A 23,226-nucleotide genomic window follows, 5' to 3' on the forward strand; every position below is an offset into this window, starting at 1 on the left:
TTGAGACTAGAAATTCCTCCTTACGTCTAACTAAAATATTCACTTTAACCTTATCAAGTATACAAATAAACCCCAAAATTGTAGAAAGAGATAAAGCAGCCCCCCAAAAAGGCACTCAATGTCCCTTTTATATACAGTACTGTGAGTGTGTGTCTAATATATTTCTAAGTAACTTTTCAAGAGGTGCCTACTCATGGCCTTTCTTTTACTTCAAGTAGGGGGAGATAAAATATTCTGATTATGTTAAAGGCATCTCCTTCAAGCCACTGATACCTCTTGTGGACAGAGCAAAAGGAAGGAAGACAGCAGTTAATTTGGTTACCTAGAGCCGAAGTCTGTTTACTTGTAAAGAACCATTTGGGTCTAGGCGCAAACAGTATGACTCTTGGGAGAAAGATCTGTACTTTGGTCAAATTATGTCTTAGTGTGTGTGTGTACACATGTGTTGCTAAAAATACATAATTCTTTCTAATAACCTATAAGGGAAAATAATCTGAAAAAGAATATGTATATATATATATATAAAAAAAACTGAAAATAATGCATATTCCTGGGCTTCCTCCAAGATTTATTGAATAGACTCTCCAGGGTGGGATTACATTGTCTTTACTGATAACATTCTTCATTAAGAATTGTTATTTATAAAATCACGAATATCATAGTTAAACTCAATCTAGAGTGACTAAAGTTCATAGATTTAAAATAAACATACCTTTGCTATGGAAACCTGATTCACTCTCAGAAGGGTATACCCTAGAGAGAGTCCTGCCTATAACAGTATATCTTCATTGAACCTGAAACATGGACCTCATCATACATTCTCACCTACATTTTTCTGATGACCCAGGGTAGGAAAGTTGAGGGGGATTAAGTTAAACAGTCCCTGGGTATGAACCTGAGTGAGGCTAACAAGGATAGTTCATTAACCTGAACTATAAAAGGTAAGCCAGTCTCAGACAACAAACCACCAAAATGGCAGTATTAGATATACACCATTAAGTAAATACTTTACCAATCATTACAGAGGAAGCTTTAAAGTAATAGGTTTCTTAGACTTTCCTTTCGAACTGTTCTTCACTGGAGTTTCTTCTAAAGAATCATTTTATTTACAGTCGCAAATGTCTTTTTAACACATTCAATGTGTATTATATGCTGGAATCAAATAGCTGAAGGAGCTGGAATCTTATGAATACAGCCAGGACAACAATGGAGAGAGTCATGAACAAAAATATCACAGTCCACACAAAAAACATTTTGGCACACAGTGCAAACATAGACCTGCAGTGAAAAGAAGAAAACTAAATTTAAAAAGTAGTTTCCAAAAGTTAGGTACAGCATAGTTAGAAGACATTCAAGTTGCTTTGCTCTTTTATATCTCTATCACTTTTTCCCTACTCACCTACCAACTTTATTAGTTCCAATGTACTATATATTCTCAAATCGAAGGCAATTAATTTTTTCCAAAAAAGTACTCCTTAGAAATGAGGGAAGGGGCTTCCCTGGTGGCTCAGTGGTTAAGAATCCGCCTGCCAATGCAGGGGACACGGATTTGATCCCTGGTCCATGGAAGATCCCACATGCTGCAAGCAACTAAGCCCGTGTGCCACAGCTACTGAGCCTGCACTCTGGAGCCCACGAGACACAACTACTGAAGCCCACGCACCTATAACCCATGCTCTGCAACAAGAGAAGACACCACAATGAGAAACCCGTGCACCGCAACGAAGAGTAGCCCCTGCTTGTTGCAACTAGAGAAAGCCTGCACACAGCAACAAAGACCCAATGCAGCCAAAAATAAATAAATAAGATAAATTAATTTATAAAAGAAAAAAAAGAAATGAGGGAATAACTTCGTTTTTGAGTCCTTAAAGTCCCTTGGGGACTTCCCTGGTGGCGCAGTGGTTAAGAATCTGCCTGCCAGTGCAGGGGACATGGGTTTGAGCCCTGGTCCAGGAAGATCCCACATGCTGCGAAGCAACTAAGCCCGTGCACCACAACTACTGAGCCTGCACTCTAGAGCCCACAAGCCACAACTACTGAGCCCACGTGCCACAACTACTGAGCCCGTGTACCACAACTACTGAAGCCCGCGCGCCTAGAGCCCATGCTGTGCAACAAGAGAAGACACCACAATGAGAAGCCCTCGCACTGCAACAAAGAACAGCCCCCGCTCGTCACAACTAGAGAAAGCCCGCGTGCAGCAGCAAAGACCCAACACAGCCAAAAATAAATAAAAATAAGATAAATTTATTAAAAAAAAGATGGTGTCTTCTTAAAAACTTCCAAATGAGTCAAAAAGTGGTTCTAGTGAGGATGCAGCTACTGATGTCAAAGAGGCATGTAAAACTTAATAAAATTGTTTTTTTTAATTGGTTTTATATATATATATTTGGGTTTTTTGGGGGGTTTTTTTGGCATGCCTCAAGGCTTGTGGGATCTCAGTTCCCCAACCAGGGATTGAACCTGGGCCACAGCAGTGAAAGCACCGAATCCTAATCACTAGACCACCAGGAAACTCCGATACAACTGTTTTATGAAATGTGAGAGTAGAATAAAACAAGCCATCCTTTCAACTAATATTTTATACAGTTTATAAAGTATAGTTTTAAATATGGACATGTAACTAAATTAACAAAAAATTAAAACTAGATAGTGATCTATCTTATTTGCAACTTTATATAAGTTTGTATGTTCAAATTGGCCCCATCAAAATTTTTAAAAATATTTTCTCAGTGGCACAATGGGGGAATAACCTTTGGTCTGTGGTCACCTTAAACGGTAACTTCAAAATGAGTTATGAGTGCCTAAAGTACAACATGGAGAAAAAAACTTTTAGTATTTCCAAACTAATATTTCAGTATTTCAGTTTAGCTTGCAAACTGAAGACAAACTACTAAAATATCTTTATAACAAAATTAGAATGCAGAATTACAAAACAACTGTTTGTAATAGCTCCCATTTTATCTCTACCTACTGTTATACTTCTAAGAAATAACCTGATATGAGCCTGGTCTTCAACAATCTATTGAAAACTTATAATACTATTTTCTCAATATTTATTGTACAATACTTAATATTTACAAAGCACATGAACTTACATGTTGGTCTTTCAATTCCCCCTGACAGGCATAACAAAATCTGAAAAAGAAAGTTTAAGAATCATTTTGTTAAGGACTCACTCATTAAAATAGCTCAGGAAAACTTCTACAAGAATTCTCTTATTAATAAGTACAGTTGACCCTTGAACAACACGCAGGCTAGGGGTACCAATCCCTGAGGTCAAAAATCTGAGTATAACTTTACAGTTGGCACTCTGGCTCTCTGACCCTCCATATCAGCAGTTCCACATCCGAGGATTCAACCAACTGTGGATCATGTACTGTAGTATGTGTTTATGGAAAAAATCTACAAGTATGTGGACCATTGCAGTTCAAATCCGTGTTGTTCAAGGGTCAACTGTAATTATCTTTACATATGATTTTTAGGAGAAAGAATTAAGAATACCAGTAATTTAAGAAAATTCCACAGTAAATCCCAAGGTCATCTGACAGCTTAAAATCTTCCTTAAACAAATTTTATTTTATTTTTCATCAAGGTTAAATATGAGTATGATTTCTCAGCTGGTATTCTGCAAGGGAATTAAGACCTACAGAAAATGATTTGCATGATTATTTTTCAACTTTCCCAAAGACAGCAGACAGCTGGTACAAGTCTAGATGGATAGAAGTTAACTTATCATAAAAATGGATGCCTAAGGGCTTAATTTTCAAGGAATGGTTTAAAGAATTAAAAGTTCTCAAAATTTATTACAAAAGAGAGCAGTTCTCTCCCTACCCACCCGCACTGAGCAAATGCTCATAGTGCTACCTCTTGGTTTTTTTTCATAGGCCATTGGCTATGATCCTGCCACTACAGAAGATGAGATTTTAATTCTCTTTCAACTATCTTGAACCAATAGCAATGGGTACACATAACTACAAAGAAAGAATTGAGAATGACATTTGTTAAGTCATTTTGGATAGAACAATATTAAATGTTTAGTTTATTATGACTACATAGACATATTCATCTGAGCCATGCCATACAAATTTTCCTCTCTGTAAAACACTTTCTCCTGGAGTTAATAACTGTATTGTTATTCATAAGCTTAACTTTTCTAATTACCACTAACTCAGCCCCAATCGATCCCTGAGAAGTCTGAATATCCTCTTGTTATGTTCAGCTACATCAGGAATTCTATAGTTTCCATCCTCTGGTGACATCTCTCCTGGAGCATTCTGACCTTCTCCAAACTAGACTGACTGTTCTCCATATCTGACATACAAGTGTCATTCTAGGACGTCATCCTACAGCTTTCTTTAGCCACTTTTGAATTAGGTAAATATTCCTATTCTCTTTCATTCATTCTCTTTCTCAATTCTTTTGAATCATCTCTTCCACAGCTTCCCAAGAAAGTCTCTTGAGACCTTACAAGTCTGAAAATGTCTTTATTCTACCTACATATTTTTTTTTGGCTGCGCTGCGCGTCATGTGGGAACTTAGTTCCCTGACCGGAGATCAAACCCACACCCCCTGCATTGGAAGCACGGAGTCTTAACCACTGGACTGCCAGGGAAGTTCCTATTCTACCTACATTTAAATACCTTGGCTAGGTATATAATTCAGGTTGGTAATAATTCTCATTCCAAATTTTGAAGGAAATTGCTCCCTGTCAGCATCCAGTGTTGCTCACAAGAAGCCAAACAATTTTAATTCCAGGTCATGTGACCCAATTCTCCCTCTCCAGAAATGTTTAGGGTTAGTATTTTGCTGTGTATTCTGAAATTTCACAATGATACACTTTAGTGCAGGTCTGCCTTCAATATGTCAGGCACTTGACAGTCCCTTTCAATCTAGAAAATTTTTTCCTTCGACAGTAGAAAATATCCTTGAATATTTCTTTCATACTCTTCATTTGATCTTTTCTTTATTTTTTATATTATTTTGATATTAGGCCTTCTGGATAAATCTTCCAGTTTTACACCATGGAAATCAGCAAATGCTACAAATCAGGGCTTTTTTTTTTTTTCTTTTTGGAGAGCTGATTTACCAACATACCACCACTCTTACTACACATAGATGGGTTTAGGGAAATTAACAGATCTCTGGAGATCCAGATCTGTTTAATGAATCATTTCAGTCATAAACAAGGCATTCTACACCTCATTTTCTACATTAGCAGTAATCGTGACCAAGTGAATATGACTCTTTTTAATGTAGTAACAATATATTCAAACATTATCACTTGTAACAGATACAAATTACTCAAAACTCATATACCTTTCTCCATTATGTTCTTCCAGGGGAATATCTTGAAAAGCATCCAAAGGAAATAAGTGATGGTAAGACCGTGCCAAGTGGGGAGCAGACACCAAAGTAAGACCTAACACATAAAGCAGAAAGACATATTTAATAACCCAAACCTCATAAAGATGATGGCTGAAATGTCAAATGATATAACTTAGGCTAAATATTTTCAAGTTCTTTTTTTTTAGGATTGCAGGCATTCATTTCTTTAGTTTACCTGTGGCCATAAAAGGAGACTCCAGGATGGAGTCTTAGTTCTGTCACTAAGTATGTGACCTCTCTTGGCATATTTCCTTACTTATAAATTAAATAAAATTCTACAATTCTGTTACTTTAACTTCTCATTCTCCTTATATATATTTATTTTATGAAGAGCTGCAAAAACGTCTACTAGATCTACTGCACTGCCTTTAAAGAACATAATTTTTTTCAGAAAGAGAATTAGGAAACTCTTTTAGAATGCCATGTTTATTTTTTAAAATGGAGTACTAAGCACACAATGAAAAAAAGTAATCTATGTCTTTTTTCACAGATTAAATCCAGAAACATAGGCAGAGCTTAATATTTATATTTATTTTAATAGCAATATAGGTAAGAAATTATTCAAGATTAATTTACTGGATCATGAACAGTTGGTTTCTTACCACAGATTTTACATTCAACAGGAAGCTCACAGTACTTTGCCCGACACTGTGGGCAGAAATAGCCTCCTAACGTAAGTCCTGGCTCAGTGTTGCTATCCAGATGCCTGTGGGGGGAAACATTACTTTTTAAAAAGTGATATATAAAGATGTGAGCAGTTAGAGCAAAAGCCACTCTGATTTTAAAACCTTCAAGTTGTTTCACTGCTCACTTACACTCTGTTCATTTTTGTCTTTTTTCCTCTTTGCATTTTGTTTTGAATAGTTTCCATTAATGTCTTTGAATTCACTCACCTTCTCTTCTTCAGTGACTAATCTGCTGTTAATCCTAATCCAGCTTATTTCTCATTTAAAACACTGTATTCTTCATCTCTAGAAATTTGATTGGGGTCTTTTTTCTATTTTCCATATCTCCTATCATACTCATGTACTCCTCAACTTTCCTGAGCATATGGAGTATATTTACAATAATTATTTTAACACCAAACCTATTACTTCTATCAACTGTGTTATTTCTGGATATGTTTCCATTCTACGATTTTTCTCCTTGTTATGGGTCATACTTTCCTACTTCTTTGCATGACTGGTAATTTTTGATTGGTTGCCAGATATTGTGAATTTTGCTGTTTTGGGTGCTGGATTTTTTTTTGCATTGCCTTAAATACACTGTGGCTTTTCTGGAATATACTTTCGTAACTGTGAAATAGTATGATGCCAAGACTTGCTTTCAAGTTTGTTAGGCTGTCCAGAACAGCTGCTAGTCTAAAGTTAACTTGGTTTCATTACTGTGGACTCTATTCAATGCCTGCGGTGTTAAGAGGCCTTTCCACACTGACTGGTGGTAACATGAACTACTCCCTGCCCCGTGTGAGCTCTAGGGATTGTTCTGCTGCTCCTCTCCAGTTCTTTCCCTGGCCTCCAGGAGATTCCCAGCAGGAATGTACAGATCAACATACAGCTAATGACTCATGGGGAGCTTCAGAGGAAGCTCTCCAGAGCTCTCTGTGCAGCTCTTTACTCTCGAGTACTCTGCCCTGCAAAATGGTAGCCGCTTCCACCCCCCCACCCCCCAAACTCTGAACTTTGTTTCTGAACGGAGCAAAACCTCCTGGTTCTGTGTGTGTCTTCCCTCCCTGCACAGCAGCCTGGAAATTCTCTCTAGGCAGTAAGCTGCAATCATAGGGCCCACCTCATTTGTTTCTCGTCTTGCAGGGATCATTATTTGCACTGCCTGTTGTCCAATATACAAAAACTACAGTTTTGTATATTTTGTTTGGTTTTCTGCAAGGAGACAGAAGTGTAAATCTAGTCCCTATTACACTTTTATAGCTAAAGACAGTAGTCTTATTTATGAGTTTTAAGACTTACTTTCTTAAGTTTACTTTTGTTTTATAATTATGTAAAATGTAAAGCTCCAAAGTTAAAACAAGTTATATGCAGAAAAGTCTAGGACCTGTCTCTTTGCCTTTCTCCACACATTGCATTAGTAAACATTTTTTTACTTTTTGGTTTCATTACTATTTTTATTATTAATATAAACAAGTATGTGTATCTACTCAAACCTCCACCCTCTTCTTAGATGATCGGTAGCACACTATACACTTTTCTCTACCTTACTGTTTTACTTAGTAATATTACAGGAGTATATATAGTTTTCACTCCTTTTTACAGCTGCATAGAAAGTAATCTTCTACAAAAGCCATTACATTTCAAGTCCATCTTTTAAATTTATAACTTACAGGAAGGACTTAACAATGTAACAACATTATCACGGACAATTTCAAGGTTTTTACTTACGCCATACTGAAAGAGGGTTTTGCATCTTGATCAGACAGAGAAGCAATGGTATGCTGAGGAAATCCTTCACAGAAGAAAATGTATTACTTTTTTTTCCTCAAGGAAACAGAAAAATTCTAGTAATAGAAACCTAAAAATGTTCCTACCAGAAAGCCCACTAAGTTGTGCAAAAGTTCTCTTTCCTGACTTTTAGATATGTTTATTATAGCACGGTCAAACTGACAGTAGTTCCCAGTTTAAAAAAGAATTAATAGTAGAGGAAATGGGGGAAAGATCTGTCCACATATATGGCCTCAGATTCTAAAGTTCATATCCATATTTTCTAATTTAACAACGCTTAACACACACTGCTTTTTAAAAAGAAAATGTGTGTAATTTTTAAATACTTTCTGATATAACAGAGGAGTCTATAATATAGTCTCCTTTCATTTTATATAAGAACATACTCCTAGTTTAAAATTTTGGAATGTCCAAACCCATGTAGTCTATTTTCCATATATATTTTTAAATTCTGAAAACAAGTCTAAGAAAAGCAGAAACCATAAAAAAAGAGAAATTTCATTCTATATAAAAAATTTAAACCTATCTACATTTCAAAACAAATAAATAAAAGTAAAGGAAAATGACCAACTGAAAAAACATTTGCATCAGGTGACTGAAAATGGGTTGATATTCCTAAATGGTTCTAATGAATCAATTTGGAGAATTATTATAAGTTTAAAAATAACTTTAAGACAGGCTAAGGAAATGTATCAGTAAATCGAAAAGATTAGCCAACATAATATCTAAAATGTACTGAGTGTTTATATCAAGCATTACTCTAAATACTTGGTCTGTATTAACTCAATCCTTGCAACAGGCAATGAAATAGATACTAATATCACGTGAGATAAGGAAACAGGAAAGAGAAGTTGAACAGTACTATAAATAGCCAAAAACAAGGCAGAAAAGCATTCCATCTCACTGACAGTTTAAAAATGCATATTAAACAAGGAGTCTCTCTCTCTTTTTTTTTTTTTTTCTGGTACGCGGGCCTCTCACTGCTGTGGCCTCTCCCGCTGCGGAGCACAGGCTCGGGACACGCAGGCTCAGCGGCCATGGCTCACGGGCCCAGCCGCTCCACAGCATGTGGGATCTTCCCGGACCGGGGCACGAACCCGCGTCCCCTGCATCGGCAGGCGGACTCTCAACTACTGCGCCACCAGGGAAGCCCCAGGAGTCTCTTTTTGTATTGAAAAAGTTGGGATTTTTCAATTACAAATTACAAAATAGTTGGGCTTTTTCAATTTCAATTTACAAATAAATGTTTACTATAAAATAATAATTGTATTACACAGCTTTGATAAAACAGTACAGCAGATTTTATAGCTTTTTTGATTTCATAATACAAGAATTTCTCTATAAACACAGTGTCTTTATACCTTTCTAACCTTAACAATTAAAAAAAAAAAAGTAGTGTTCCTTGAGTGATAGACTACAAGTGAGTTTAATTTTCTTTTTACTTCTCTGTATTTCCCAAAATTGCTTCAACAGCATAACTTTCTCTAATTATAAAACATTTAAGTTAAATACAAGAAATTCTTAAACGTTAACTTGTGCAAATGAGATAGAAAGTCTAGCTTGAGTCAAAATATATTTTTTTAAATGTCTATTTTAAAATAACACAAAATAGGGAATTCCCTGGAGGTCCAGTGGTTAGGACTTGGCACTTTCACTGCAGTGGCCTGAGTTCAACCCCGGGTTGGGGAACTATTTAAGATCCTGCAAGTGGTGCGGCCAAAAAGAAAATTAAAAATAAAAATTAATTAATTAAATAACACAAAATAAATACTTACCCATACGAATAAGTGAGCATTCAGAGCTTGAGCTAGCAGGAGGAGGACTAACATGATGTGTCAGCAATTCTTTGTAATGGCTTTCATCTAAAATAACATGGTATGTGCCTAACAAGACGAGAAGTAAAAGAGAAGAAACAACAGCTTTCCAGACATAAGAATGAACTGTAATTTCTATATAATTCTGTAAAAGTTTTACCATCTGAAAATGTTCATTTTCAAAGTAAATTCTTATGTTAAATTATCATTTTTCAAAAACTTTATTTAAATAACATCTCTAAATTGACTTCTCTAGGAATAACTGTAATTACAATTTAATTAAAGCCAAGTTACAAGTTCTTCGCTAAGTATTAATATAGTAAAATTTCTAGCTTTTCAAGAGTTATAATGCTTCCTCTGAACATTGACATAACTACTGAAAATTCCTTGCATTCTGAGATGGTATCTTATAGAATTGGTGATATATTTAATCTAACTACCCATATTTTGTACTTCAGGACATGAACTGATTTAAGTTTAGCAGCTTAAAAAACATATAAAAACATCCTAATTCATAGACTGTTACTTTACATAGTAATTATGAGTAAATATTGAAGATTCTAGATATATACCACCAGTTTCACGAGCAAGCACAGTGCAAACCCGAACCTCTGCAGACAATCCAATAACAGACACTCTAATTTTAGCTGCCTTTAGGGTCTTCGTAAAATCCAAGTAAATGGTGAGTTTTGAGGGAAGAAAAAAAATTGAATAATTAATGTGTTTGAAAAATAGAATGTTCTGAAAACTAGTAATAAATTCACTATAGAATTCTCTTTAGAGTTGTAACTGATTTTGATTATGAAGAAATTATTGGTCCTACCTTGATTAGATCATAGATATTAGATGGATCACAGGTTGTGAGACTGCTAAAGATGATTAGGACTTCTCTACTTGTATGTCCGGGCATGTGTCTAAAGAAAGATAAAAACCACTCCAATTAGGTATAACAAATTACACTGATAAAAAACTCAGAAACAATAGTACCCATGGTTTACACACTTAGACTACAGAATAACCCCATTTATTTCAACATTACAAAGGAATGAATTGTGAGTATACTCTAAAAACCTTAATGCCAGTTTTTCTAAAATTAGCTACACACTTAAAAAAAATTCATTGATTCACTTATTCATTCAATAAACATTTCTTGAATACTCTTTTAAGTTCTGGGGATAAAGTGATAAACAAGACCAACAAGGTTCCTGACATGAAGCTTACAGTCTCATAGATTTGTTTCATACAAAGTCTAAAGTGTACATTGGAAAGTGTGACAATACCATAGGAATCAACTTTAAGGTGCATATGTGTGGCTTGAAAATAGTAACATACTTCTTTTTTAAAGACAATTTAATCTCATGTTGATTCAGTCATAATGTTTGTGTACCATTTAATTCAATGATGGTGTACGGGATTTTAAGATGTGATCTGTTCTCCTCTATACCAAATAGATATTTCTATGCTTTTTGGAGCAACTTTATCAATTATTTATAGCTTTCCTGCTTATATTTCCATTGTTAGGCTCAGCTTTCACTTGTGGATGCTGCTATTGTGCCTACCGTCACTATGTGTGTTACCTCCTTCTCATCTACTTCAAAACTAAAAAAGTATCGTATAAAGGTATAAAAATCTGAGTCAGGACAGACTATCCAGGGATAAAATATATAAGCTTTAAATATATTGAATACTTTCTTTGGGGCTTTAACTATATTCCACATAGTTAAACTTGCTAGAAAAGTGCTATTAATTTATAGATGTATTACAAAATAAGTTAATAAAAACCAATGTACAACAAACTCAGTTATTATACCACATTAAATTCCACATACAATCAATTTTCAATAAAATATTTTTATATTTCTTTTGTACTACTAATATTACTACAGCTTTAATTATATTTTTCTAAAACCTTTAAGGATATACCTCAGCGACTAAAATGTAAAATAAAAATTACTTACCAACACCATACTAAACATTATAAATGACATTACATATTTCTTTCAATAATGATTTCATTACAGCTGGGTTTATGGAGACGCATATTAACATATTATATTATCATTTCAACTTAACTCATTCAAAACACTTTGAAATAAATTATAAACAATAAGTGTAAAATACTAACTTTAGAGTCTGCATAGCCATGCTTAAGGAGTTATAAAGAGATGGCTCTCCATGGCAAGTCATATCTACAGCTTTCTTCAAAGATATTATGTGTTTCCTTGAGTTTCCTAAAATAGAAATGGAATAATCTACTTTTAATAAAAATAATCTATATATACATTATATAAATTTACCTTTCTCCCAAATTTACATATCTATGATGTTAAACAACAGAATCCCTTTGATTTACATTTTTAGCAAGTTGCAATTTTTTTTCAATTTTTGAATTTTATTTTATTTTTTATATAGCAGGTTCTTATCAGCAAGTTGCACTTTCATCAGAAATGTTTTGTTATATAGTCTCACTCGTACTGAAAAAACAGAACACAAATAATCTATTAGCACACATTTTAATAATATTAACCTAGAGTGGCATATATTTTTACTCTTAATATTTCCTATTTCATCATTTTTAATACTAATATATGTTCACATTTTAACATCTCTGAAATCACGATGTGTCTTACAATCACTGGCAGCCAGGCAGCGTTTGTGACACAGCTGTCACTGCCTGCTCAAGTGCGAACCTATGAATGCTGTTGATGTGTTGCTGCTTCAACTGTATCATGTGCATTGTTTGTGCTGTTCATGTTGAGTTTAACTGCGATTTAAAGTGTTTTTAGAAAGGCTAATACAGACGGTTATATTTTTATGTAGAAAGGCATGGAACAGAACAGTGAGGTGTAAATTTGTTATTGGTGAAGCAAAAACTCATTGATAGAAGAATGCCTGCAATTCCATTTTTTTCTTCAGGGGTAAAAAACAAGCACTTTATAAGACCCAAGAAAGAGGATTTCCACAGAGACAAAACTGTGTTACGTTGTTATTGAAATAACATCTGAAAAGACTGTCTGTCTCATGCTAAGCAATACAAATGAAGGGAAGAAAAACTGCCAAATTCTTTAGAATAGTTGACAGGCATGTCAAACCACCAAGCAGCTGGTATGAACAATTCACATATCATTTGACATTGTATCAAAGGTTAATTGCTAGAGTGTTTCCTTCTTGATGGCTCATAAAATAAAGGTATCTTACAAATGACAGAATCTGAGGTTCAATAAAATATGGTATTCTTCAGACATTTCCTCCTATTTCAACATTGTCTTCATATTAACAACAATGAAACATCGAGTTTATCATATAGCAAACTACCTTCATACCACTGAACATTTAATTTCCAATTTGTCACTATTATAGTGAGTTGGCCAGAGTTCGTTCAGGTTTTTCTGTAACATCATCGGAAAACCCCGAACGAACTTTTTGGCCAACCCAATACATACCACTCCAGACAGTATATTTGTAGAGTGAGGCTTTTTCTTCTTTCATAACATTTCCTAAGTATACTTCAAGGAATATATTTTTTTAATACCTTTTTTTTTCCCTCTTCACCGTGCCACACGGCTTGCGGGATCTTAGTTCCCCGACCAGGGACTGAACCCGTGCCCTCAGCAATGAAAGTGTGGAGTCCTAACCACAGGACCACCAGGGAAGTCCTCCAAGGGACATTTTTATGGCTCTTTTCCAGAAAATGTTAAACGAATTAACCAGACTATCAGCATTATAAGTACCAGTTTCTCCGTGGTTCAGCAAGCCATATACTGCTTTTGAAACTTCATTTTGGTCATTTAAAATATGTAAAATGTTGTTGAGTGGGCTTTTTTTTTTTTTTTAACACTAGTTTGGCTAAACTGTCTTTTTTAATAGTTATTTAATTCCTCTTTTTTTCTGGCATGCACTGTTTACCTTCTTTGCCCATATATCTACTTGGAGCTTCTTGGTGTTCTTATTTATTTGAATAAGCTTTAAAATATTAACCATTTGCCATAGTTAATATACAGTGGACCCTTGAACAGTAAGTGTTTGAATTATGTGGGTCTACTCATATGCAGATTTTTTTTCACTAAGTATGTGCTACAGTACTACATGAACTGCAGTTGGTTGAACTCACGGAGGTGGAGCCACTGAAACAGAGCACCGACTGTAAAGTTATATGCAGATTTTCAACTGTGCAGAGGGTCAGCATTCCCAATTCTCAAGTTGTTCAAGGGTCAGCTATATACTGCAAGTATTTATTCTTGGAATCATAAAATTTTAGAAATGAAAAGTACCTAAGTCTAATTCCTTCATTTCATAACTGAGAAACAAATCTAATAAGTTAAGTGATTTGCCCAAAGACATATGCCTACCCAGTGGCAGGACCAACACTCAAAATCTTCTGGCTCTCTATCCACTTTTCTTTCTACCATAACATACAAAAAAATTTTTTATCTCCTACTGTGTTATGAGTATAGAAAAAAAGCATACTTACGTTACTGTCAGTGTGGTTTATAGCAGTGATTCTGTTCAGAGGAAGAGAGGGTACTTTCAAGAGGCCTATAAGAATCACCAGAGGATTTTTCATCTCTGTGCACCCACAGAATATTACTATTAACTTGGGGTAGGGGGCATGCAAGAGGGTCGGCCCTACATCTTCTTCTTAGGGGAACTATCCTTCCTTCACTGTATAAGAATCCAGTTTAGACTACGTGGTTCAAATGGAACTTACCCTGCTTCTAACCTACTCCAGACACAGACATGTAATCCAGGCCTACCAACAAAATACTTCATTCCCTTGGCTACTTTGACGGCTCATGGATGCGCAGATCATAATCAGAGTCAATAAGAGTCCTCTTTGGAACCTGTGCTGAGGCTACGGACTAGGAGGGTCATGTAGACTTGGGCTATTAATAGACGTCTTTTCACGTCTCAGAAAACCTATCAGAGAATGAAGCCAGACAGAAACAACTATATGTGAAGTCAGCCCACCTTTCAACATGAGCCAGTAATTTCCCCTTTGCCCTTAAGCTAGTTTGTGATTTTCTGGATTACTTCCAACTGAGTTTCCGGGATGACCCCAGGCTAACATACACTTCACTACTAATTTCATAATGAAAAATTACTAATGATGGAAGTGTGTCAATTTTATGTGTATTGGTGAGGATGAAAGGTTGAGAACCACATTTAAGGGACAGTGTATTTTACAGAAAATAAAATAGAATTAGTGATGTAAGTTTGCAATGGCACATATACCAAAGCAAATAAAATCTGCCATTATTATCTCTTAAGAGAATAAAATTCAGTTAGGCATGTCATGCAAGCAGAAAATCTAATCATTAACAACTACAATTCAATTTGTTTACTCTTTGTTCTTTAGAGGTTTACCTTTAAAAAATTAATTTTAAGATTAAGTGGATCTTCTGAATGGTTAAAATAATTTTATCTTAATGCTTTCAGGATAAGAATAAACACATTTACATTCATTATAATACTATTCATGACTGTGCAGAACTCAAGTTAAAAAAAAAAAAAATGAAAAAACAGAACTCAATTTAAAACAGGTCATTTTAGGGACTTCCCTGGCAGTCCAGTGGTTAAGACTCTGTGCTTCCATTGCGGGGGACACGGGTTTGATCCCTGGTTGGGGAACTAAGATCCCTCATGCCGCGTGGGCGACAAAATCAAACAAAAAAACAGGTCATTTTAGAGACCAAGAGTTTAACAGAGGGTTTTTTAAGTGTTTTACCTAAAGAGCCTGCAGAAAGGCTTCATTTTACTTATTAGGCAACCTTACAAACAGAGTTACAAGGTTGGGTAAATAAAGCCAAGTCCTTGAGTGCTATAGAGGTAATTTTATGCATACCTGAGAGTTCAGTCAGTTTTTCAGCTCTTTTACTCTTTGTTACAATTATTCCAATCTCAAAATAAAAACAAAAATGATTATTAATTTAACAAATTATTTCTTCTTGATAAGAATGTATGTAACTAAAATAAATGACCAATTACAAAAGGAATAAGTAACATGAGAAACTTCTGATATAAACTGAGCTGTGTTCACTGTACATTAACTTCTAGAGTTATCTTGCTTTTCATTGCTAAGTGTCCCAGAAACTTATACACAATCTGAATCACTTAATCACCAACAGAATATATGTACAATGTTTTAAAAAATAAATTATATTTGGCAATAATATCAGGATGCTAATTCTGAATTACATCACTTATCTACATACCTGACTAATAGGATTTTGATCAAAATATTCCTCTACGAAGTATTCCAACAACTGTTCAAAGAAAACAAAAAGGAAATACTAGATAAGGGAAAAACAACAACCACAGAAAACAGGTTTTGTGCAATCTTTTTTTTTTTAAATTAATTTATTTGTTTTTGGCTGCTTTGGGTCTTCGTTGCTGCACGTGGGGTTTCTCTAGTTGCAGCGAGCAGGGGCTACTCTTCATTGCGGTGCGCAGGGTTCTCATTGTGGTGCCTTCTCTTGTTGCAGAGCACAGGCTCTAGGCATGTGGGCTTCAGTAGTTGTGGCACGCGGGCTTCAGTAGTTGTGGCTCGCAGGCTCTAGAGTGCGGGCTTCAGTAGTTGTGGCGCACAGGTTTTGTTGCTCCACAGCATGTGGGATCTTCCTGGACCAGGGACTGAACCCGTGTGCCCTGCACTGGCAGGTGGATTCTTAACCACTGCACCACCAGGGAAGTGCCTGTGAAATCTATTTATGAAGCATTGTTTCTACTGATTTTTAAGTTTATAGATTTTCAAAAAATGTTCAGAAGTAAAAATATTAAATAAATAAAAAATAATAAATTTTGAAATATTAAATAAATAAAAATTAAAATATTAAATAAACCTGAATTTGAAACGGTAAGTGATGAGATAGGTTTGAACTAGGCCTTGAAAGATGGAACCATTTGGACATATAAGACAGAAACAATCTAAACAAGGAAAAGATCCAATAAAGACAAACAGGAGAATAAGCAAAATTGAGGATGGGTTTTAATAAATTAGGAATAATCTGAATGTGTTTATAAGCTGAGGAGATTGATTCAAGTAAGTCAAAGGAGAATGAAGATTCAATAAAGAAAGGGATAACTGACAAAGCGAGATCCTAACACGGAGTGGAATTAAGAGCATAAATAATTAGCTATTTTGGTATACCATTTCTGTAAATGATCCGGTAGCACTTCTACTTAGCTATAGTTTGTATTAGCTCAAAAAAAAAAAAAAGATTGCTTTCTTTAAAACCATTTCTTTTACAAAATTCAGCATCCTTCCTCACATGTAGTATAAATTAGAATAATTTTAGTATACCTTTAAAGTACACGTCAGTCTATTGGGCTTTAAATCCTGGTCTTCCATTGTTCTTGATCCATCTACTACCACATAAAGATGGCGCATCTACCAAAAAAAATCCCCAAAAGAACAATTTTCAAATACATTTTTGATCAAGAAGTAAAAATATCATTTAGTATTCACATATTCTACACATATATTTTTAATATATTCCCTTAAAAAGTTTGTTTTACTGTTGTTTATTCTATTAAGCCAGAATGTTTCTCTAACTCAAACTAGTCCTGTACCAGAAAAGGAAAAAAGAATAACATACCATTCCAAGTCGAACTTGTCCATGGTGCTCAAATACCCTGTTAAAATTATGCAAACATTTTAATGGTATACCATCTACTACCTGAAAAATCATTACAACTTTTCAACTAACCTGCATTTTTTTAGTGAAATAAATCATTAACTTATGGATGCATATAATGGGCATTTTGGACAGTCCCTGAAGATCAATTTCCCTGATGAGGCACTAGGTTGCTGGCTCCTTCCCCCTATTTAGAAGGCTACAAGTCAGTTTCCCTGAAACACAGCTCAAATGAAGTACCAAGGAGTGGCCATAAGTGGACAGAAACACCTAAAGGAATATATTTTACCTTTTGTAACACACACAAAGTTTACCTACCTTTTTCTCTTTGCTTTGAAGAGAATGTCTTCTATTGTAGCTTTAAGTGATCCTGATTCATCTTCTTTAAGAATCTCCCTGTAAGCAATAATTACTTGTTTGAAAAAATAAGCTAAAATTTTATCAACCCAAGAGAAATGAAAACATATGTCCACACGAAGATTTGCACCTGAATGTTCACAGCTGCATTATTCATAACAGCCAAAAATTATAGACAATCTAAATGCCCATCAAATGGTGAAAGGATGAATAAGAACATGGCATAAACATATTAACAGAATACTATTCAGCAATAAAAAGAAATGAATTACTGATTCATGCGACAACATGGATGAACTTGAAACAGTATGTTCAGTTAAAGAAGTCAGACACAACTGACCACATATTATATGATTACATTTACATGAAATGTCCAGAAAGGGCAAATCTAGAGAAACAGAAAGCACACAGTAGTTGCCTAGGACTGGAGGTGGGAATGGAATGAATTGCAAATGGACATGAGGGATATTACTGGGGTGGTAAAAATGTTCTAAAACTGATTTATGTTGATGATTGCACAATCCAGTAAATTTTCTAAAAATCACTGAATTATACATAAGAAACAGGTGAATGTTAACATGTGTAAAATATACTTCAATAAAGTTGTAAAAACAAAAACAAAACCCAAAACAACATCTAAAAGGGAAGGGAAAGTAATAATGCCCTACTTACCATGTTCTTTCATAGCCTCCTTCCCATCGCTTAGTTCTTTCAGGTTCCTCATCCATTCTTTTCTTACTGTTTTGTATTATTCAATATTCTGTTAAAAAAAAATCATTAGATTGTGAATTGATTAAAGATGTTTGTCACCAAATGCATACAATTAAATTTGAAAAGAGCGGAAAGTAAACACACAAAGTAAAAAAAAAAACTCAGAATGCAAAAATCATCTTATTTTTTGCAATTTATTCAATAATTGTAGCTGAATGAAAAATACTTTAAAATCCTCATGGAACTCTTTTCCCATCCCCAAGAAAGAATACGAATAATTATGCACAAATTTGGCACCACCACAAATAAGCATCTCTTTACAATTAAAAAAAAAAATGTATTAAATATGTGTCATAGGACAGAACCATAGAATTATGAGAAGTGGGTACAGGTGTAGATGAAACACGAGCCACAACTGCTGCTTATTATAGCTGAGTGCTGAATACATGGTGATTCACTGTACTATCTTTCTACCTTTGTGTGAATTTTCTCATAATCAAGTTTTTAAATGAAATTTATTATTATTCATAAATGATAAATGCTTATGGCTCATAATTTTTTAAAAAATACAATATTAAACCTACACTATAACCCCAACTATTAAAAGAAAAAGGAAATAATTAGTAATTCAATAAATAGGACAAATGGTTTTGATGGATGTTACGATTAAGGATGATTGGTTTTTTGCTTCTTTATTCTTTTCTGTATTTTCATATTTTCAATATGAACATGTATTTCTTTAATAATCAGGGATACCCCACCTTGATTTTGATCTCAACTAATTTATTTTAAATTTTATTTAATTATTTAATAATTTCATTATTATTTAAATAATTTAAGTAAGCATTTGGAAAGAAACTTTATACATTAGCTCAGGCTGTCTCAAGAGGGAGGTTATATGGAAACTCTGTACTTTTCTTTTTTTGCAACTTTTCTGTAAATCTAAAATTATTTCAAAGTTAAAAATTTAAAACATTTGCGTTTTGTTTTGTCTGGATTTCACATGTTATTTTAGAAAAAAAGATCATAGGATTTGAAAAAATAATAATCAGGAATAAAACTGGTGTTGGGAGTACTTTATTAACCATAACCAAGTAATAAACACCCCCACCACATCCACACCTCCACCCTCCCCAATGGAATCTCCCTCCCCATTCTACATTCTCACTTTCAACTTCCTTCTACCATAGATGAAAGATCAAAGGAATCCTAAGTGCCAAGACATTAAGGACAAAACAAATCCCATCATTGGCAGGGGCAAAGATTAATTTTTGTGATGAGGACAATAACCAAGACCTCAACCTCATTTATTTCATTTTTCCTATAGAAAAATATACTTAAAAATCTAAATATATATCGATTTTTATAAATGGACTTCTGGAATTAAAACCTATTGACAAGTTTAAGACTGCTTTTATAGCATCACCGCTTTCTCTGGCACCTGCTACAATCAGATATTATTTGCTAAAGTTCTGTGTGTCTCTCACTGAATTAACAAGCCACTCCCTGGCGCTGGAAGAGATTCATTTGTTTCAGGAGATCAGGTGATCCACTTTAGTATCCTGAAGTAACAAGAAGTGCATTAATTCTGACATCAGTGCTATTTCAACACACCATGTTGGTGCCTTGTAGGTTTAATGATGAGTGTAGTAACACAGCATACAGTGACTAAATTGAACATTTTGATTTTCCATGGAGGTGTTTTTGTATTTATCATGAATGTCAAAAATCAAAAGCTTAAATTCTTAAAGAGGTGGCTACTGCCATCCATCACATCAATATTTAAACTGTATTTTATTTTTATTTTATTACTTTTAATTCTCTGAAAGTTCAGAAACAAAGTGAGAACTATATGAAAAGAAGCTGCAAGCAGGACCACCTCTGGCTCACTGTATACAAGGACTTCTTAATTTGAACTGTCTGCAATGGGAAATTACAGGGATAGGACAGAGATATTAAGATCCCCATAACTGCAGATGTTCAAAGGGAAGCTGGATGTTTACAAGGCATGCAGTTAATAGAGAAGGGATTTATGCAGCCTGGAGGAAAATGTACTTGGTAACCTCTTAGGTCAGCATCTCCAACTGCCTATGACTGCCCAATATTCCATCTTCTTACAAATATCGCTGGGAATCCAACCCCAGGAAAGCCACTTCCCCCTGGGGAAGGCTGGTGGTATGATTCCTTCATATGAGCTCAGAAAGCTACACGTGAACAAATGAGATCTGCACCACACATCGCAATTTATGAAGCTTTCCCTCACACCTAACCCTGCCAAGCGCTGTGCGACAGGCAAGGGTGATAACTGTCCTGCTTTTCAGGTGTGGAACTCAAGGGTCAGAGGCTGGTAACTCTATTGAGGCCACACAGCTGGAGGCTGGTGACGAGCTAGAACCCAGGACCACAAGTCCCCAAACTCGTGCCCTGCCTTAGAGCAGGAGAGCTACTCTCCACATTGCTGCCCCAGATGCTTCTATGCAACTCCCTAGACGGAATTTGCCCTCCTCCCCCTCCCACACATCCTCATTCCCCGCGAGGCGGTTCTGGGCCATTCAATCCCCGCTTCCAGCCGCGCAGCCCCTCCCGCTGCCACACTTCCCAGGCCTCGGATCCACGCCTCGGCTCCGGGCAAACCTTTACCGCGGCCTCACCTGTCCTGCTGAGGGCCGCTCTGCCGGAAGCTCTGCACAATTTGCTCTAAGGGCGCCGCCGAAGTCCTTCCGCCGCGCACGGGGGCGACGCGCAAACGTTCCGGCTGCTGGGAGCGGTTGTGGCCGGAGCGCGGCGCTCGCAGGCCGGAGCAACCTTGTTGACTTCGCGGGGAGGGACGTCCTGCTTCCTTCCAGCTCTTCGCAAGGAGGCGGGAAGAGTGGTGGGCATTCGCTCTTGGAAAGTTGGAGGCCTGGTTAGCCGTCCATCCGGCATCTGAGACTTGATTTTATTATTTACAAAGGGTTAGCATGAAGGACTCTGACCACATCAGCAGCCTCAGCTGAGCCAGCTTGCTGTGCAGCGGTTTTCCCGGACTGCTCTGCTGCTCCTGCTAAATGACACAAATATTTATTGAGCACCTATTTGGGGCCTGGTACAGTTCTAAGCACTGAGGAAATAGAAATGAAAAACTGACAAAAATCCTTGCCCTCATGACAGTTATGAAGAAAAACATACTGTATCAAATGGTGATTGTGCCATAGAGAAAAATTAAGCATGGAAGGGGGAAAGTGTATGGTTTAAAATAGGTGGTCAGGGGACTTCCCTGGTGGTCCGGTGGTTAAGACTTTCACTGCAGGGTTCACAGGTTCGACCCCTGGTGGGGGAAATAAGATCCCGCATGCCAAGAAGACAGTCGAACCATGACCAGAATGAGGGAGGGAGTTAACCGTGCTGATACTTAGGGAAATATTTCTCCAGGGAAAGGGAGCTGCAAGTACAAAGGCCCCTGGGGTGGAAGCACATTGGTGTGTTTGAGCGACAGTATGGGCAAGCAGGGGGTGAGTGGTGGCAACTGAAATCAGAAGTGCGGGTCTCAAAGCACTGTCAGAACTTTGAAGGGATGATGATGGCTTGGACTAGCATAGTATGGCAGTGCAGCTAGTGAAAAACAGCTGGATTCTCAATCTTGTCAATAGACTGGATGTTTGTTATGAAAAAAAAAATCAATGACTCCAAAGTTTGTTGCTGAGCAGCTGAGAGGCTGGAGTTGCAATTACTGAGAGGGTGGGGGGTTGGTAAGATCAGTTCAATTTTGAACAAGTTGTTTTGAGATATCTGCTAATACACACAGAATTACTAGCATTTCCCATACCTGAGAAATGGAGAGGCAAGGCACCCCAGAGCCTCAGAAAAGGATTATGCCCAGGAAAAGGAGAAAGGAACTGCTGGAACCTCTTTGGTTCCCCATCACTGCACGCTTCCCCTCTGTTGCCTATATTGTTTTGTTGGTACTAAAATCTTTCCATGTATTCTTCCCCCTCAAAAACATAAACAGAAGCCATCCTGCACAGTAGTGGAAAGAACAGACCTGGATTAAAAATCAGGCTCTGCCACACTAGCTGGGTGACCTGAAGCAAGTCACATCCCAAGTCTGATCTATAAGATGGGATTATTTCCACCTACCCTACAGGGCTTGCACATCACATCTTCGCAACTCCATAACCAGGTCCTTTTATTTCTCCCCAGAAGACAAGGTCTCACTGTTTAGTTCTGATGTTGTCTTTGCAAGGTGAGGAGGGGAAATAAGCATTGCTGATTCCCAGTGCCAGTTGGCTTCCATCTTTGCCTCCCCTACATCTTTGACTCCTTTACAGGACTCACACACAAACTCCACCCTTTTTCCTTTTACTTCCTTCCTAGTATCCCCTCTTCCTCCCTCCCTCCCTTCCAGAAACCCCCCCACTTTTCTTTCCTTCTGTTCTGATTAGCCATTCTGTTCCAAGACAGGACTCACACCTATAGAACAAACAGCTACAACCCCAAGGCCCAAGTTTCTCATTTATGTTTACTATCCACCTGTCTGGGAAGACTTTGTGGAAAAACAGGAAAAGGACAGAGGACTCCCCAATGAATTTAAATTAAAGCATATCTGTGGACTGGAGGCCGAATCATTCAAGCTTTTCCCAACTGTAAAGTTTACTCTCCTCTGAATATATCTGTCTCAGATCTTGAGTCAAGTAGGAATGATACTAAGGCAAAACAAAACAAAAATGCATAAATCCATGGTGATCTTTTGCCATTATTATGACCGACACAATATTTTAATTGCTTACAAAGTGGTAGAATAAAGAAATGATATAACCTAGTCAAACGTTTCAATTTGTAAAACTAAGCAACAACTATGAAGAATGGAACAATCTGTTCTCTGCCCAT

General features: G+C 36.2%; 1 protein-coding gene across 1 annotated transcript; it reads right to left on the reverse strand.

Moving 5' to 3' along the window:
* Positions 1–547: 547 nt before the first annotated feature.
* LOC112407033 (general transcription factor IIH subunit 2) lies at positions 548–21,065 on the reverse strand. The gene is made up of 16 exons (XM_024756165.1): positions 21,012–21,065; positions 18,322–18,409; positions 17,611–17,688; positions 17,254–17,290; positions 16,959–17,045; positions 15,871–15,921; positions 15,501–15,555; positions 11,784–11,889; positions 10,482–10,572; positions 10,231–10,318; positions 9,620–9,727; positions 7,785–7,848; positions 5,991–6,094; positions 5,320–5,422; positions 3,099–3,138; positions 548–1,278 (listed from the first exon to the last, which is right to left on the reverse strand). Exons 2-16 carry the CDS (start codon positions 18,375–18,377, stop codon positions 1,159–1,161), a joined length of 1,188 nt encoding a protein of 395 aa, XP_024611933.1. The 5' UTR covers positions 18,378–18,409; positions 21,012–21,065; the 3' UTR covers positions 548–1,158.
* Between the last annotated feature and the right edge of the window lie 2,161 nt (positions 21,066–23,226).

Source organism: Neophocaena asiaeorientalis, unplaced genomic scaffold (genome assembly GCF_003031525.2).
Source record: "Neophocaena asiaeorientalis asiaeorientalis breed wild unplaced genomic scaffold, Neophocaena_asiaeorientalis_V1.1 scaffold376, whole genome shotgun sequence".
NCBI classification, from domain to species: Eukaryota; Metazoa; Chordata; class Mammalia; order Artiodactyla; family Phocoenidae; genus Neophocaena; species Neophocaena asiaeorientalis.

What these genes read in the sequence shown, in the direction of transcription:
- LOC112407033 (XM_024756165.1), bottom strand. Translation starts at nt 18,377, where the DNA reads ATGGATGAGGAACCTGAAAGAACTAAGCGATGGGAAGGAGGCTATGAA. An exon ending in GACAAGTTCGACTTGGAATG is followed by an intron (nt 17,046 to 17,253) that starts GTATGTTATTCT and finishes TTTTTTTGGTAG; the next exon opens with ATGCGCCATCTTTATGTGGT. An exon ending in ATGGCTATGCAGACTCTAAA is followed by an intron (nt 10,573 to 11,783) that starts GTTAGTATTTTA and finishes ATCTTTCTTTAG; the next exon opens with ACACATGCCCGGACATACAA.